This window comes from the organism of the source record quoted next, unplaced genomic scaffold, assembly GCF_019419815.1.
Source record: "Pyrus x bretschneideri cultivar Hongxiangsu unplaced genomic scaffold, Pyrus_bretschneideri_v1 Contig24, whole genome shotgun sequence".
Classification (NCBI taxonomy): Eukaryota; Viridiplantae; Streptophyta; class Magnoliopsida; order Rosales; family Rosaceae; genus Pyrus; species Pyrus x bretschneideri.
In genome coordinates, this window is record NW_025999546.1 from 3,750,439 (window position 1) to 3,766,624 (window position 16,186).

General features: G+C 35.6%; 1 protein-coding gene across 1 annotated transcript; it reads left to right on the top strand.

The window, feature by feature from the left end:
- The first annotated feature begins 4,866 nt into the window (after positions 1-4,866).
- Positions 4,867-6,149, top strand: LOC103952110 (probable carboxylesterase 15). The gene has a single exon (XM_048586348.1). It carries the CDS (start codon positions 4,969-4,971, stop codon positions 5,968-5,970), a length of 1,002 nt encoding a protein of 333 aa, XP_048442305.1. The 5' UTR covers positions 4,867-4,968; the 3' UTR covers positions 5,971-6,149.
- Positions 6,150-16,186: the final 10,037 nt, after the last annotated feature.

Sequence of the window (16,186 nt, forward strand, 5' to 3'; positions counted from 1 at the left end):
ATAGGAAAACCAAAACCAAAAGTGCCTTTGAGATAACATAATCTTCGCTTAACAGATTCAAAATGAACATCACTGGGAGATCCCATAAACTGAGTGACATGTTGAACCACATATGAGATATCAAGACGGGTTATGGTAAGGTATTGGAAGGCACTAACAATGTGTCGATAAAGTGTAGGATCGGCAAGTTTTGTACCATCAGTAAGAGAAAGTGTACCTTTCGAAGCCATAGGTGTGGAAACAAGTTTACAGATCAAGAGATTGATGCTTTTGAGAATATCAACTATACATTTGTTTTGAGTAAGATGGAGATAATCCGTGTGATAATTAACCTCCACACCAAGAAAATAATGCAAACGCTCCAAATCTTTGATGTTAAATTCTGCTCCCAATGTGCAAATAAAGGTGTGAATATGAGAAGAATCACTGCCGGTGAGAATAATACCATCCACATATAATAATAAAATCAAAACACGAGAATTATCTTAATAAACAAACATGGAGGTGTCAGCCCAACTTTGACAGAAACCAAACCGTATAAGGAAAGAACTAAAATGTTGAAACTATCCTCGTGGAGCCTACTTGAGGCCGTATATGGCTTTATGAAGTTTACACACATGGTGAAGACGATCAGGATCAACAAATCCCGGTGGTTGTCGCATGTAAACTTCTTCAGAGAGAGAGCCATGCAAGAATGCATTTTTGACATTGAGTTGACAAATGGACCATCGAAAAGAAACAACCAGACAAAGAACAGTGCAAATGGTTGTCTGCTTGACGATAGGGATAAAAGTATCAAAATAATCAACACTAGACGGTTGATGGAACCTTTTGGCAACGAAACGTGCGTTGTATCGTTTAATTGTGCCATCATATCGCCGCTTAATTTTGAAGACCCATTTGCAACCAACCATATTGATGGAATTATGGGGAAGGACCAGGTACCATGATGAATAAGTACATTATATTCTTCGAGCATGGCCTGTTTCCATTTGTAAGATCGAGATGCTTATGTATAGCAAGTAGGTTCAACATTTATGTCCACTAAGGCAGCAAAAGCATGAGGAGCGGGATATCGAGTAGTGAAGTTGGCCTGGCATTTAGGATTGGGCTTTAAAATGCTAGTCTTCAAACGAGTGACAAGGGGATTGTGAGATGATGGAGCAACTGCTGAAGGATCATAGCCTATAGAGTAATCTATGGTATTGGATGACAGTATGGAATTTTGGGATGCAGAAAGTGGTTGTTCAGACTGCACAGTGTGATCAGGGACAAGTGGGACATACGGGACAGTTGCATGCATTGTCAGGTTGACTGGAGGTGCTATCGGGTCTGTTGCAAAAGGCTCGTCAGGAGGATAGCTTGATGCAGGTGGCTCCGTAGGAGGGGAATAACTGGATGATGAAATGCATGTGGCTGTTTATGTCGGTGGGTCTTGTTGCAAGTGCATGGGCTAAGTGACATGTTGCGGGACAGGTGACTGAGAAGATGGATTAGGCAAAAAGCCTACGGGAACAACGGCAAGCGGTGAGGAGGAAATTGATTGAGGGGCAGCAACATAATAAAAGTGATCTTCATGAAAAATGACATGTCGTGAAATGTAGAGTCATCTAGTAGGTGGATGTAATTAAGAACCGATACCCATGATGTTTATCACTGTAACCAACAAAAACACGCTGGAGAGAACGAGGTTGTAATTTATTAGACACATAATCTCCAAGATATGGATATCACAAGCATCCAAAAATTCGAAGCATTTTGATAGTCTGGGGAATGACCAAATAAGGATTGGTATGGTGAGATCCCATGAAGAATAGGCGTAGGAAGTCTATTAAATAAATAGATTGCCGTGCAGAAAGATTCAGCCCATAAGGTGTAAGGCATGTGAGCAGTATGTAAAAGAGTACGACCCATATTAGCAATATGACGATGTTTGCGCTTATTCAATCCATTATGTTGGGGGTGTATAAGGACAAGAAAAAGGATGTAATATGCCATTAGTAGCACAAAAATGCCTGAACTGCAGGTTGTCATATTCCTTACCCCATCACTTTGGAATTGTTTAATAGATAAAAAGAATTGATTTTGAACATACATTACAAAACCAGAAAAATGACCAAAGACTTCTGACTTCAGACGCATGGGAAAGATCCACAAATATTGAGTGGAATCATCAGTAAACAGGACATAATAGCGATAACTAGAGACGAAAAGAACAGGAGACATCCACACATCTGAATGAATTAAATCAAATGGTGCAAGGGAACGGTGTTCATGAAGCGAAAATGAAAGTTTTATTGATTTAGATAAGGCACAATGACTACAATTTGAATGCAATAAACGAGAAGTAGAACCTAACAATGACTTAGAAACTAGTAAATCAAGCACTTTGTTAGAAGGATGACCAAGACAACGATGCCAAAGAGATGAAGACACAACAACGGAAGAAAAAAGTTGTCTTGGGCCCAGTTAGGAGTGTAGGAAAAATAGGATAAAGGCCATCTTTACATAGGCCCTGAAAAATAAGAACACTAGTTTCTAAGTCATGAATGTGATAACCCCAAGGAAAGAAAGTAATACTGACTTTCATATCCTGTGTAAACTGAACGACTGATAAAAAAAATTTATGAAGAGAATGAACACAAAGAACATCAGAGAGATGAAAAACATAAGTGCCAGAAGAAAACAAAACATTACCAGACTGAGTGATGGGGAGGGTGTCACCATTACCAATAACAACATTATCACTTAGTGCAGACGAGGCACCCCGGGGGGGGGGGGGGGACAACTTAGCATCATATGTCATGTGATTTGTAGCACTGGAGTCCCAATACCAATTAAGATTAGAAGAGGAAGCAATATGCATGCCAGCAAAGGAATGAGATTGAGGACACTTGGCTTGAACATGTCTAAATTGGTGGCAATGCCAACATTGGACTAGTTAACGAAGTGGAGAAGGACCCAGAAGACCTTGAGCATTGAAGGCAGGTTGCTGTTGACGGTAGAAGTTATGTGAAGGCCCATTAAAATGACGAATGGGGGGCCTTGGGCCAAAGGGATCACGAGTATGAAGAGGGCGCTGGCCACGCGGTGGACGTGTTGCGATCATGGCAGAATGTGAGTTTGTAGGATTGACTTAGGCTGCAAAGGCTTGTTGCCCCTCAAAAGCAATCAGTTTAGTGTGGAGGTCAGAAAAGGGTGAAAGTGGTGGAAATTCAGAAGAGTCGTTACAAGCATTTGGTAATCAAGTCCCAGACCACGAAGTATATAAGTAACCAAGTCAGAATTGGACATAGGTTCTTAGATAACAGTGAGTTCATCAGCCAAAATTTTGGCCTGAGCAAGGTAGTTAGAAATAGTTTTGGAGCCTTTAGTGAGAGAGAAAAGATGAAATTTCAGTTGGGCAGCGTTGGCTAGTGATTGCTGCGAGAAATTTTGCTGGAGACAATCCCATATATCTTTCGAGGTGGAGAACCCAATGACTTGAGGAAGAACAGCTTCAGATAGTGTGGCACGAAGAATACTAATAAGGCTTTGATTGATTTAGAACCAAGATGTATATCCAGGATTGGGTATAGGTGGAGGAGGAGTAGGAGATTTATCATCACTTGAAGAAGAAGACAAAGTAAAGGGAGGATATGGATAAGATCCATCAACAAAACACGAAAGATTCTAGCCTAACAAGAAAGGTTTGACTTGGCTTTCCCATACAAGATAGTTGGTTTCAAAATGTTTGACAGAGACAAGATGAGAGATATTGGGAATAAAGATAAGGGAAAAGGTTGAAGAGGACGCATTAGCTGAAGCCATTGCAAAAAAAAAAAAAAAACTTCACTCTCTGATACCATGTAGAAACTGTATATTCAATGATAATCATTTGAGATATTACAACCTATATTTATACACAAACTATAAGATATCTTCCTAGTGGTTACAATAAAACGGAAAACCCATAATATCCTAATAAAGGCTAGTAACAACTTAACGGCGAAAACACTAATGTATTGTCATTGAAGACCCTTAACTATGGTAACTCCCGTAACCCCCTAACAATATGGACGAGTATTACAAGAATATGGCAAGAAAGGGGACAAAATATGAAGTGAGCTCAAATGTCCACATCGGATTTCCACTTAGCCCTTTCATGGAATTTTTGTCATTTTACAATTTCATAAGAGAATTGTTATTGGCACTTCAAAATTCTCATTCTACACTCCAAACTTTCTATATTTAGAAAGAAAAATACACTTGTGAGGAATGTAGAATGAGATTTTTGAAATACCAATAATACTTCCCTTTCAGAAATTAAAATACATTAAAACTAAGAGCGAGTCGTAACAATTAAAGCCTAAACCCTAATTTATTATACTAGCTAAGCCTTATTAATAACCACAAGTATGGCTATGTATAACATGAAGATCACACGATTAAGACTCAGTCAAATGTTCGTAAATCTACAATCCAAAAGTGATCGCTACCATTAACCCTAACTCTATATATCCGATTTAATGACACAAATGCAATATTCAGGAACAGGTAGTGTCAATCATGTCAAATTCTAGGAGGCATTCTCATCCCCTCAATATTTTATATTCTTATTGTTTTTCGTCTTATTTTTTTTATAAAAAAAATCAATATAAAATATTGACGTGACTTATCCATGACCGCACAAAATATGAGGGGATGAAAAGAACATTCAAACAAAAAGGCGGACAATCTACCTCCCAATTTTTATTCTAATCTAGTTGGTGATGACGTACGCATACTATTTTTTATTTGCGTAATTTTCCATCTTTGAAAAACCGAACCGACCTTCCTTCCAGTTTCTCACAACCTTCTCAGTTTCCACACCAAGTTCCAACTCCTAATATAAAGGGTCGTGTCAAGGTATCGTATCCACACATTCACATACTCAGACACTACCTAATAGTACTACTAAGGGTTATTACGTAACCCAGACTATAAACCATGGTCAGCCGGAAGGTTCTTGTCGATGAGGTGTCCGGTTGGCTGAGAGTGTTCGCTGATGGCTCAGTTGACCGGACGTGGACTGGACCGCCTCAGGTCCAGTTCATGACTGAGCCGGTCGCACCTCACGATGAATTCATTGATGGAGTTGCCACCCGAGATGTTTACGTTAACGAAAACCTCCGGCTACGAATTTATCTACCGGAGACAAACCCGGAAGATTCTTCGAAGCTCCCCATAATCCTTCACCTCCATGGAGGTGGCTTTTGTATTAGCCAAGCGGATTGGTACATGTACTACCAAATGTACACCAAGCTTGCACGCTCAGCCAAAGCCATTTGCATCTCGGTCTACTTAAGTCTCGCGCCCGAGCACCGTCTCCCCGCTCCAATCATCGACGGCTTCTCTGCGTTGCTGTGGCTTCGTTCCGTTGCACAAGGCGAGTCATACGAGCAATGGCTAGTCAGCCACGCAGACTTCAACCGTGTCTTTCTCATAGGGGACAGCTCGGGTGGAAATCTCGTGCATGAAATTGCCGCTCGAGCAGGGAAGGTGGATTTGAGTCCGTTAAGGCTAGCGGGTGGGATTCCTATCCACCCAGGCTTCGTTCGAGCGGTGAGGAGTAGGTCGGAGTTGGAGCAGCCAGAGTCACCTTTGCTAACCCTAGACATGGTGGACAAGTTTTTGAGCTTGGCACTGCCAGTGGGGTCGACCAAGGACCATCCAATAACTTGTCCGATGGGCCCCGAAGCATCGCCTTTGGATACTCTGAAGCTGCCGCCGTTTCTTCTATGTATTGCTGAGATGGACATGATAATAGACACTGAGATGGAATACTATGACGCTATGAAGAAGGCTAAGAAGGATGTGGAGCTTCTGATTAGTCCAGGGATGAGTCATAGCTTTTATCTTAACAAGATTGCGGTGGATCTGGATCCTCAAACGGCTGCGCAAACTGAGGTTCTTATTTCAGGGATCAAAGACTTTGTCAACAAGCACTAAAAGATATCGAGCTCTAATTTCTGGGATCAAAGACTTTGTCAACAAGCACTAAAAGATATCGACTTTGTAGTTGCTAAGAACGTTACTATATGTGGCCATTTATGGGTCCGTTTGCTTCATACCCACTATATATATACACTTCCGTAATGAAAATAAAAATTGCAACTTCTTATCTTTAACCTTTTTTTTTTCCCAGTTACCAAACCTTATTTAACATGATTTATGCAAATTTTGATTAATATCTTGAAGTTATGATTCACATCCATATGGTGGTTCATTTCATCATTTATATATATAACTTGGTTTTTTGAATGGGGGATCTTCAATTGTTGGTCTTTATCTTCTTCCTCAGTGTCATAGGCGGTGACATGCATGTTTCGTCGGGGGCCTTTGCCCAACTTAGGCGGATCTTCAATTGGTGTCCTTAGAAGTCATACAAGACACTCTTTCAACGTCATAAAAAATATATTTAATGACACCCACAAAGAAAGTTTTGGCTGACTAAAAGGCACATCGGGTGTAGACCTGGCCGATGAACACAAATTTCGTCAGGCAAACTTTAAGGTATTACGCGCCATTTTATTTCTCTTGGCATCAAAAACTTGCCGGACAAATATAACCTTGCCTCACGACTCTAGCTACTCCGTCTTTTAAAGGTTTTGAGTAAACCTTAAATGTTGACCAGTTTTGCCCTATCAACTAAATAATTTGTTGAGTAAAATACCTTTTCTAGAAGAAATGTGGTTCGTCGGGCAAAGTTTTGTAGAGCAAGCCCTATTTTCTGGTAGTGCATGTGGTGTGTGCTTCGTTCTACCATTACATGTGCTATTCTATTGAACCAATCCCAAATGTCCAAAATTTCCCCAGGTCCAAAAATCCTCATACGGCTTTAGTACAAGTAAGTTATTCCTCATATATATTGTTAACTGACTTTATAGTGGAACTTTGACTTCCTTCATGGTATTAGACTAGTTTGCCTCATGTGCGAGCCTAGTGGTTACGCATACTCCATGTACTTGATTTGTTGAAAATTCGATACACATGATAGAGCGTGTTGAGATGAATCTCATATTCATGGATGGTGAGACCCTATATGAGCTTATATAAGTAAGTTAATTGGACTGCTTTTCATATTGACAAATTTTTTTATGGTGAAATTTTAACTTCCTTCAATTATATCATTGATGATTGCCTAAATCCCAAGACATCCTTTGAACATATAATAAATGCAGTTTAAGAAAAGATTTTCTCCATAAAAATAGGAAACCAAAGTTAATAAAATACTAATTCTAATAAAAAAACTTTTAACAAAAATTCTAATAAATTTAAATAAACATAAAATCCCAACAAGATATTATTGTAGGCGGCTTGAATCTGCCATTTACCTACTTTATTTGGTGTTATTATGCGCAATAGGGCTGTACTGTTTTTCTTTATTATTGACAGGAATTGGTAAAGACCCTATGAATTAAAGCCACAGACCCCTTGAAACTTTGGAAGTGCGGATGTCGCCGTTCGACAAAATGCCTGACACAGATGGATACAACAAGCTGTTTTTTTGGGCAAAAGATCCGGTGAGGATCATTTTTCTAGGATCTGTGATTTCATCCATTTATCATATATCGTGTAGTTAGTTTTCATTAGATATTATTCATATTTAATTTTAAAATGATTTATGACCGCACGATGTATGATGAATGGATGAGATCATGAGATCTCTAGAAAAATGATCCGACGAGGATCCCTAGAAAAAGGATCATTCTTTTTCCTTTTTTTCTAGTAAAAAACGGATGAGGATCCTTTCCAGATCCTCTTTGTGAGGATTCTAGGAATCCTGAAATCCTAACCGTTGATCGTACATTGTGAGATCAATTTTTGTTAGGTACAAATTATGTTTAATTTTTAATAAATTTTTTTAAATGATTGTTAATTGCATAATGTACGATAAACGGTTAGAATATGAGGATTCCTAAAATCCCCACAATTTGAATCCGAATGGGTTTCAAATCCATAAAAAACTAACCTAATTCTTAGAATTCCCTAAATTGGTCATTTTCTCAAATTCTGTCTTGCATTTGTGATTGATACTTTATTTTCTTTTGGACATGGTGCTCAGCCTTTTGTTCCGGTACGTTAAAGGCTGAGGATTTTTCGATAGCTTGTGGATATGATTCATGGCATATAAGCTACGAAGCTCGGCTTACCTCCTTTAATGAAAACATAACGATATATTTGTACTTAGAGGTGGCAAAATAAATATGTACTTAACTCATCATTCACGAGATTTTGAATATAAGACATTTAACTTATAAGTGAATAAGAATACAATTAGATCATAATACGTAAGTGACATATATATTGTGCTTTTGTCAACATATTATATGAGGCGTGTTGCAATTATCATGTTACAATTCTTAAAAAATACATCAATTGCTAGGGTAAACCATTTATCACGTTGTATAATGAGTCAAATGACGAAATATCATTCTTATTGAGTAGATTTCAAACTCACTTTAAGAAAAGGAGGGGAACGTGCACTAATTTCAACTTTCTCAGTAGGCTACTTCAACTTTCTTCAGTATGCATTTGACAATTCATCACCAACCAGACACAGAGATTCATGACCCAGAAAAAAAGTTGAACGGTATATATGTGTGTGTGTGTCTATTTTTTGTATATATGGCCCAATTTTGGAATTTTCATATATATGGCCCAATTTACCTTTCAAACTTCCTTTCAGTGAGTTGACGAGTCGTTGCAGGTGCACGAGTTTTCAACATAGCACCGTAGTGGGTTCCTGCTACTTTGTGCTGGTCGTGCATGGTGGACCGATGTCTTCCATTAAAAAAATACAAGGGTAATGCTACAAACAAAATGTTGGGTGCACAAAACTCTTTTAAGTTACAAATTTTAATGGTTTATCGTCTGTTAAACTATCAAGTTAACTACTATTTTTAGGATCATTTGCTTTAACAAATGTTTGGATTGATACAACGTAGGTCCCTTTTTTAAAAGAATGAGATTCCTAATTTTATTTAAACTACTAGAATGAAACATTCACTGATATATGGCTATCAAGTCACTCCTTTGAAAACTTTTGACGGCTATGAAGTAACTCCTTTGAAAGTTTTATTACAAGACAATAGGCAAACTCTTGCATATAAAAAACTTAAGGGCTCATTGATAATTATTTCGTTTTTAGTTTTAGTTTTACATTTTTAAATAAAGAGGAAATATAAAGAATAAATGAGAGATCAATAATGATAGTATAAAGGATATGGAAGGATATGGAACAAATGCACATGAAACAGTGCACAACATGAAAATCAAAAACTAAAAGCTGATTCATGCATCATTTTATTTTTGTATATGTTATTTCATGTACATTTCCCTCCTCTCTTCTACCGCGGTCTCTCTACATTCTTGATTCATGCATCATTCTATCTAATTTCTCCCTCTCTAGTAAGGAAAAACAAAACTAACAAAGAATGATCATCAAATGGAGCCTAAACATGTGAACTTGGAATACCTACTTAATTTCGTAGCACCTAAACTAAGAGATTTTTTGTTAGATTGAGGACCTAATCAGCCCTTCTATATATGTATCATGGGTAAGGAATGAATGCTAAACCAAAAGAAAGATTTTTTATATTTTTTTATATGAAGAAATGAATCATGATCTCCACGCCATTTTTGTCCATGCTTTTGTTTCGTTTGACTATTGTAAATTAGTAACATACTTTCAGAGAAACTACGAGTGATATGTTTTACTCTGGTCAAATCACAAAGGTTGAATTTTGAAACCAGACGTGGGTGCCACTCAGAGAGGCATATAAATTTCGTTGTGTTGTTTGGAAGCTAAGGCGAAATGGGACCTTAGAAAATACTAGTTGCTACTCCAAATCAAGTAACCGACAACCGACTTCACAGTAACATTTTGGAATTCCAATGTTTTTAGTCGCATGGACTTGACTATTACAGAAGACTAGAATGATAGTGCATGTGACTCATCAAATCACTTTAGCAAGTTAATAAGGAGATGGTATGTGAGAATAGTTGTTACCATTTCGTTCCCTGCTAATTTGTCACATAAACACATGCGGAAGTTAGACATAAGATTATGAGGAAGATTTGTGCATGAATTCAAATGTTTGGGTTTTTGATAGAGCCTTCTCCATTTTATTAAGTTGTACCCAAAATTGATAACTAGTTTAGAAGTTGTTTAAGGCATACCGTGAAGGTCATGGTACAACTGAGTTTTGCAAAAAAGTTGACAAAGGTTTATTTCAGAGTACGAAGGTGTTGGAATTCCTAAAACATCATAAAAAAAGATCAAGATATGCACTTCTTGAGGGAGTTATTGTCAAGCATCTATTCCACCCTGATAGTGGTCCCGGGGTACCCATTGTAAAATGATGAAAACCTTACATTTGAGAGTATAAAGAATACCACATTGATTGGCCGATGGTGCCTATCCAAAATTGGCCACATCAAGGTCCAGGCTCATGAGTACAACTTATTTTATCATTCCTATTAGTTTGTATCTGGAAAAAATATTCATATATTAGCTTAACAATTTATGAGAATGATGATATGCAGCCTTGATTTTGGCGTCTCAGTGCTATACTATATGAAGAAAATGTCCAAGATGTGGCCAATACTGGAAAATTTTGATGAGGATAAACTGCTCAAGTATAAAGCAACATATCTGGGTGCATTTTTAATGATATGATTCTAATTGGTCGTAGGCATAGGCCATCAACATACGGTCATGGCTATGTATTCAATATTTGATACATTTAGACTACGCAATCATGTCTAGTTATGAGTTTCATTTTTAATTTTGACGTTATTTTTGTCAAAAAATATGATGTACTTTGTGATCGATCTATTTAACTAGTTTATGTTCACAAGAGTTATGCTATTTATTTTTTTTATTATTATTTTTTGCTTGATATACAGATTAAAAATGATTAATAAATAAAAAAAAGCAGAAGGAAAACTCCATCATACACGAAGGAGAAATATTGCATGCATATCATAACGTACCAAGATTGTTATTTTTTTTGGTACAAACAAAATTACATTTGTGTTGGTTTAGTAGTCTGAAATTCAACAATATACCTAATATAGAATTTATTCATTAACTTGAAGTTAAAAGGTATGAAAATTTTTGTTAAAAAAAAAGGGCATGTATATCAGACTTGAGCAATGTAGAGTGCTTGGTGGCTCCACTTCGAACCAAAAATAAAGGATGATCCAAAGAAAGTGCAGCTTCAGCAATTGAATAAAATTTTCCACTCGGCCTTCAAATCCTTGATTTATATGAGTGATGTAGGTCTTTCAAAAGTTTGATAAATATACCTTGCCTCCTAGTATTGCATATTTCTCCAAATACTCATTTCCAATGCTGTCAATATTTCCTTCAATCATAAATGTTTGTTACGCATTGGTATTTCAGCTAACACGATCATGACTTTTGGTTGATAACTATATCAACACAATATTTTATTTTATTTTATCGTTAACAACCAACATATGTAACATGGGCACGTCCACATCAAAATGCAATAAGCAAGTAGAATATTCAAGTAAAGCATATGTAAAATTGAATGAACAGGAGTCAATCACGATACCTTGAGCAAATCTTATTATACACTTCAGAGAATGCAGTGTGGTAAAAAATTAAGATAGATATTGCGATACCCTGATGAATGCATGTCCCCAATATGGCACCTTCTATATAGAAAGAAAAAGGAAAAGAAAAAAGTGCATATAACATTAACCCAAATCATTCTGGCTTTACATGAAATAGTGCATATATGTACTTCACATAGTTTGTACCCAAGATTGAAAAGCCGGTTTTGCGGTCATCATATATGCTAACAATAAAAATATACACAAGGCAAATAAGATTGTACGCCACGCTTGGCCTTTTAGCCCCATAAAGGGAAGAAAGAAAAAAAATAATTCAAGCATTTTTACAAACATGCACACAAAATTTTGTAAGCAAAACATACAAGCTAAACGAAATTCTTCCCCGCTTGATATTATTCCGACTTGGTAGAAATATGGGATTACCCGATTAAAAATCTTTAAGTCTTCCCGATGTAAGAAAAAACGGACATAGTCCCTTCAAAATCTTCTGCAAAAATATATATGCGTTCGTATGAAAGCTCATGGAGAAAATATGGGTACAACTCAAATTTCAGGGAAATTTGAATTTGACGATACACATCCAAGATAATATTGATGAGTTTGAATGCAAATATAAATACCAGATACTGAATAATGTGAATTGAGTGAAAGAAATTTGAGAATTTCAGGTACGAATATTCTGAACGTAATAATGAAGGAGAAATTATAAATTATAATTTTTAATAAAAAATAAGAAGTTGACATGAAAATCTGTGAACAATAAAATGTTGATGTGTACAAGATCAAGGGACATTGATTAGAGATGGAAATTCAACAAGGTTTCAGTCATAGAGAATTAGTAACTAAAGACCATATCTTAATTTTTCCAAAGAAAAAAGACAATGAATTAAAAAAAAAAGTACAAAAAATAATTTTTGTTAGAAATATAGTAATTAGTACGTTGCCACCACTAGCTATATCATGGTCATCATAATCGTGCCCCCAATCACCATTGTCGCCACCATCACCTTTAACGCCAATTGCTGCCACCACTTCGACCATCATCACTCCCACCACATACCCACCCAACCACACCACCATTCACCACCATGGTTCCCATTAAGTAGCATCGTTAAATCTCTTAGGAACAATATACAAAGACAAATCTCTTGGGATGTACATATCATTTTGGTACATTGGTTGTTTCTATTAATTTGTGGTCTAATGCCGTCTTTTTTTCGAAAAGTATAACTAACATGTTTTTTCATATGATAGGAAAATATGGCTTTCGTATACTAGCTAAGGGTAAAAGTTGAAGAAAATATGCATAATCTATGTATCAACAGTTTGTAGAGATGGGTAAAATTAAAATATGAGGAACATATAATGGAAATGTGTACATTAAGTAAGAGTAAAAGATCCCATACTTGGGCTGTTGGGCTGGGTATAGTCTAACATGTAGCTCCACCCTACCAATCCCTTCTTGGGCCTTTTGGGGTGCTCTTCGAATTGACCAGTCCTTTTAGAGTATCAGCGATGTTGGCAAGAGCGTCCGCAGGTAGTCGTTATTGATGATATTAGAGCATCAACTCGACCCATTTGCATGAAGTCATATTTGGAGACTAGCTAGGATTTTCAGTTACAAAACTTGTCACCGCTTAGTTATTTTCTTCCCAAACAAAACTTTTTAGCCAAAAACTTAGAACATCTCCGAAAAAGATGCTAAATTTTAAGTGGAATGCCAATTAGTCACTTTTGATGATAAATATTGCTCCAACCGAACATTCTTTTAGGTGACTTGAATTGGCAGCAATGCTTCTAGCGTCAATTTTAACATTTGCCTTCAATTGCATTTTATTTAATTATTAATAAGTAGATCCCATCACCTACCAGAATATAAAGTTTTAAAAATAGTTTTAGTGTTTATTTTATTTCAAATTGAGCCCTATATTCTAATAAAATAATAACTAACATCAGTTGGAATATAATGAAATTTGATAGCATATGCTTCAAAACACCACATCAGCCATCAATTAAGAATTTGACAGAAAAAATTGATATACCCTGAAAGATTGATAATGAGTTCTAACACATTGATATGATTAACAACATTTTCACCACATGAGTCATTTGGAAAATAAGTTGTTACCAAAAAGAAAATAAGCTGTTACCGCAAGGATGATTAACAATATTCAAAAGTTAAACAAATATTTTGGGCTTGTTTCGCAATGGTTTTAGAAAAGGTAATATTACATAATGGTTTATGAAAGCAATTTTTAGTATTTTATGAAGAAGCACTTAGCAAGTGGCAAGTACTTCTTCAAAAAGCACTTAGCAAGTGTCCTAAGTGTTTTTTTTCAAAGAAGTACTTGGGTTTTTTTTATTGAAAAACTAACGTTTTAATTTCTAACAGTAGTGCTTAGTGCTTTCTTATCACCAATGATTTACAAAAGTGCATAATCCTTGATTGCTTTAGGAATTGCTATGTTTTCTCTCTCGTTCTTCTATGTTTTCTGTAGAAACCCTTGATTGCCTTAAAACTCAATACATATATAGCAATGGGTTTCTCGTTAAAGCTACTGCTAGTACTTTGATTTTTTAAGAACAAGTGGCCCTAGGATAGGAAAGACAACTTCGAATTCACAAGCAATTGAGTAGAAAGAAACACTCAAAAAAGTAAAATTAAAGCTAGAGAAATTTACTGTCACAAGCAAAAAATTTCGATCCATGACAAATAAGTTACGCCAATCATGTTATATACACAAAACATATCTCCATCAAAAACTTTAAATAATATGTGTATATCACCATCAAGTAAATCACTTTCATTTTTATTAATCAATTATCAAGTATCACTTTCACTAAAAAAAGAGATTAATAATTGCCATACATTTTCACCCCAAAACTCTCGAGAATGACAATTTGATTTCTATCTTAGAGACAACAACAAATCATAGGGATTCAAAGTAAAAACGTAATGCTAGCCATCAACTACATGATGCCTTCCTACTTCTTCTTTATTTGGGCTTGAAATCGGCAACGTAAGGTATATAAACTTACACTGACGGAGTTATCTTGGAGTCAATAACTAGGACAAATTCATTAGAGGGGGAGTAAACTAGAAGTTAATTTTTTTTGTAATATAGATTAGATGCATGTGACAAATTCACAAATTCATAAAATGGCTGTTTTTGTTTACGAAATATTGTCACCATATACAACTATACATTGTTTTTATTTTTTATATTTATTTTTTTATAATATTGTATTGGTCTCTTGCTGATTAGAAATGTTAAGGAGATTCTTTCAAAAGTGGGAGTCTCATAACTCTTTGTCTTCTTGATATAATATTTTATAATAGTGACATAAAAATTAATGTTAAACTGTCAAATAACAAAAAATTCATAATAAATCAATGTTTTAAGAGAATTCCTTTAGCATTTGTTCTTGCTGACCAATGTAGTCTCTATCTAAATGAATTCAACACTGATTAACTAATAGGGCTAGAAAGCAAAAGCATTTTTCTCTTGGATCGTGCGTTTTCGATTAATACGCCATTTGTGCATGCAATTGCAAAGCAGCTCGATAAAGCCAAAACAGAGAAAGCTGCAAAGCAATTGCACGTAATTGGTTTCATGAAAAGATAGGATAAGGATTGTCTGCCATTTTATTTTTCGTGTTCTTTCGTGTTCTTTTGTTTATGTGATTACGATTAAACTACGTCAATATTTTATATTATTATTTATTTTTATTTTATTATTTTTATAAAAAAAATAATATAAAATATTAATGTTGTTTAACCGTGACTGCACAAAACAGAAAACCACGAAACAGCACGAAAAGTAAGAGGTAGACAACCTTGTTTGAAAAGATAATGGTCAAATGCCGGGTTAGAGAATGAATTTTTTTGACCAGAAACTTTTCCAATAATACAAGGCTTTTTGGTCAAAGAATTCATAACTTTTCTCTAGCTACGTGCATGATCAAAGTTGCAAAAAGAGGCATTTCAAAATCTGTTGTCCTTTTGCTTAAAGCCCTTACTAAAGAGGCTGTGACCTAAGCCACCGTGTGAAATATCTGTTCCCCAATTTTAAAGAGTTTGTGACTTCAAATTATTTAGTACTACGGTTTAATGGTATTTTCTTCATTTGTAAGTCAGAAGACTTTGAATATTAAAAATGACGAGTTCACAACCAATTTATTCGCCTATCCCCTTGGTGTTGTTGGGATGGGTAATGTTAGAGAGACTAAATTTGTAGACAAAGTATTGAAAACTAAAATACATGAAAGTTTATAATTGGTTTATTACTTAAACGTTGATAAACTTGATTATTCAATTGGTGACATATCATTTAGTTTGCAAATTTAGCTTTCAAATTTAGTCTCCCTAACATTACCCTATTGGAATATATCGAGTGATTTACGATTGTAATTGATTGTAAAGTTAGTTTGTTAGATTGCTAGAGATTTCTTTCTATATAAACCTCATTGTAATATCTTCTTCATTAAGTAGTCAATATAACAGTTACAACTCTTCATCTTCTCTTTCTCTCTCTAGATTCTTGGTTCTTGATCAATT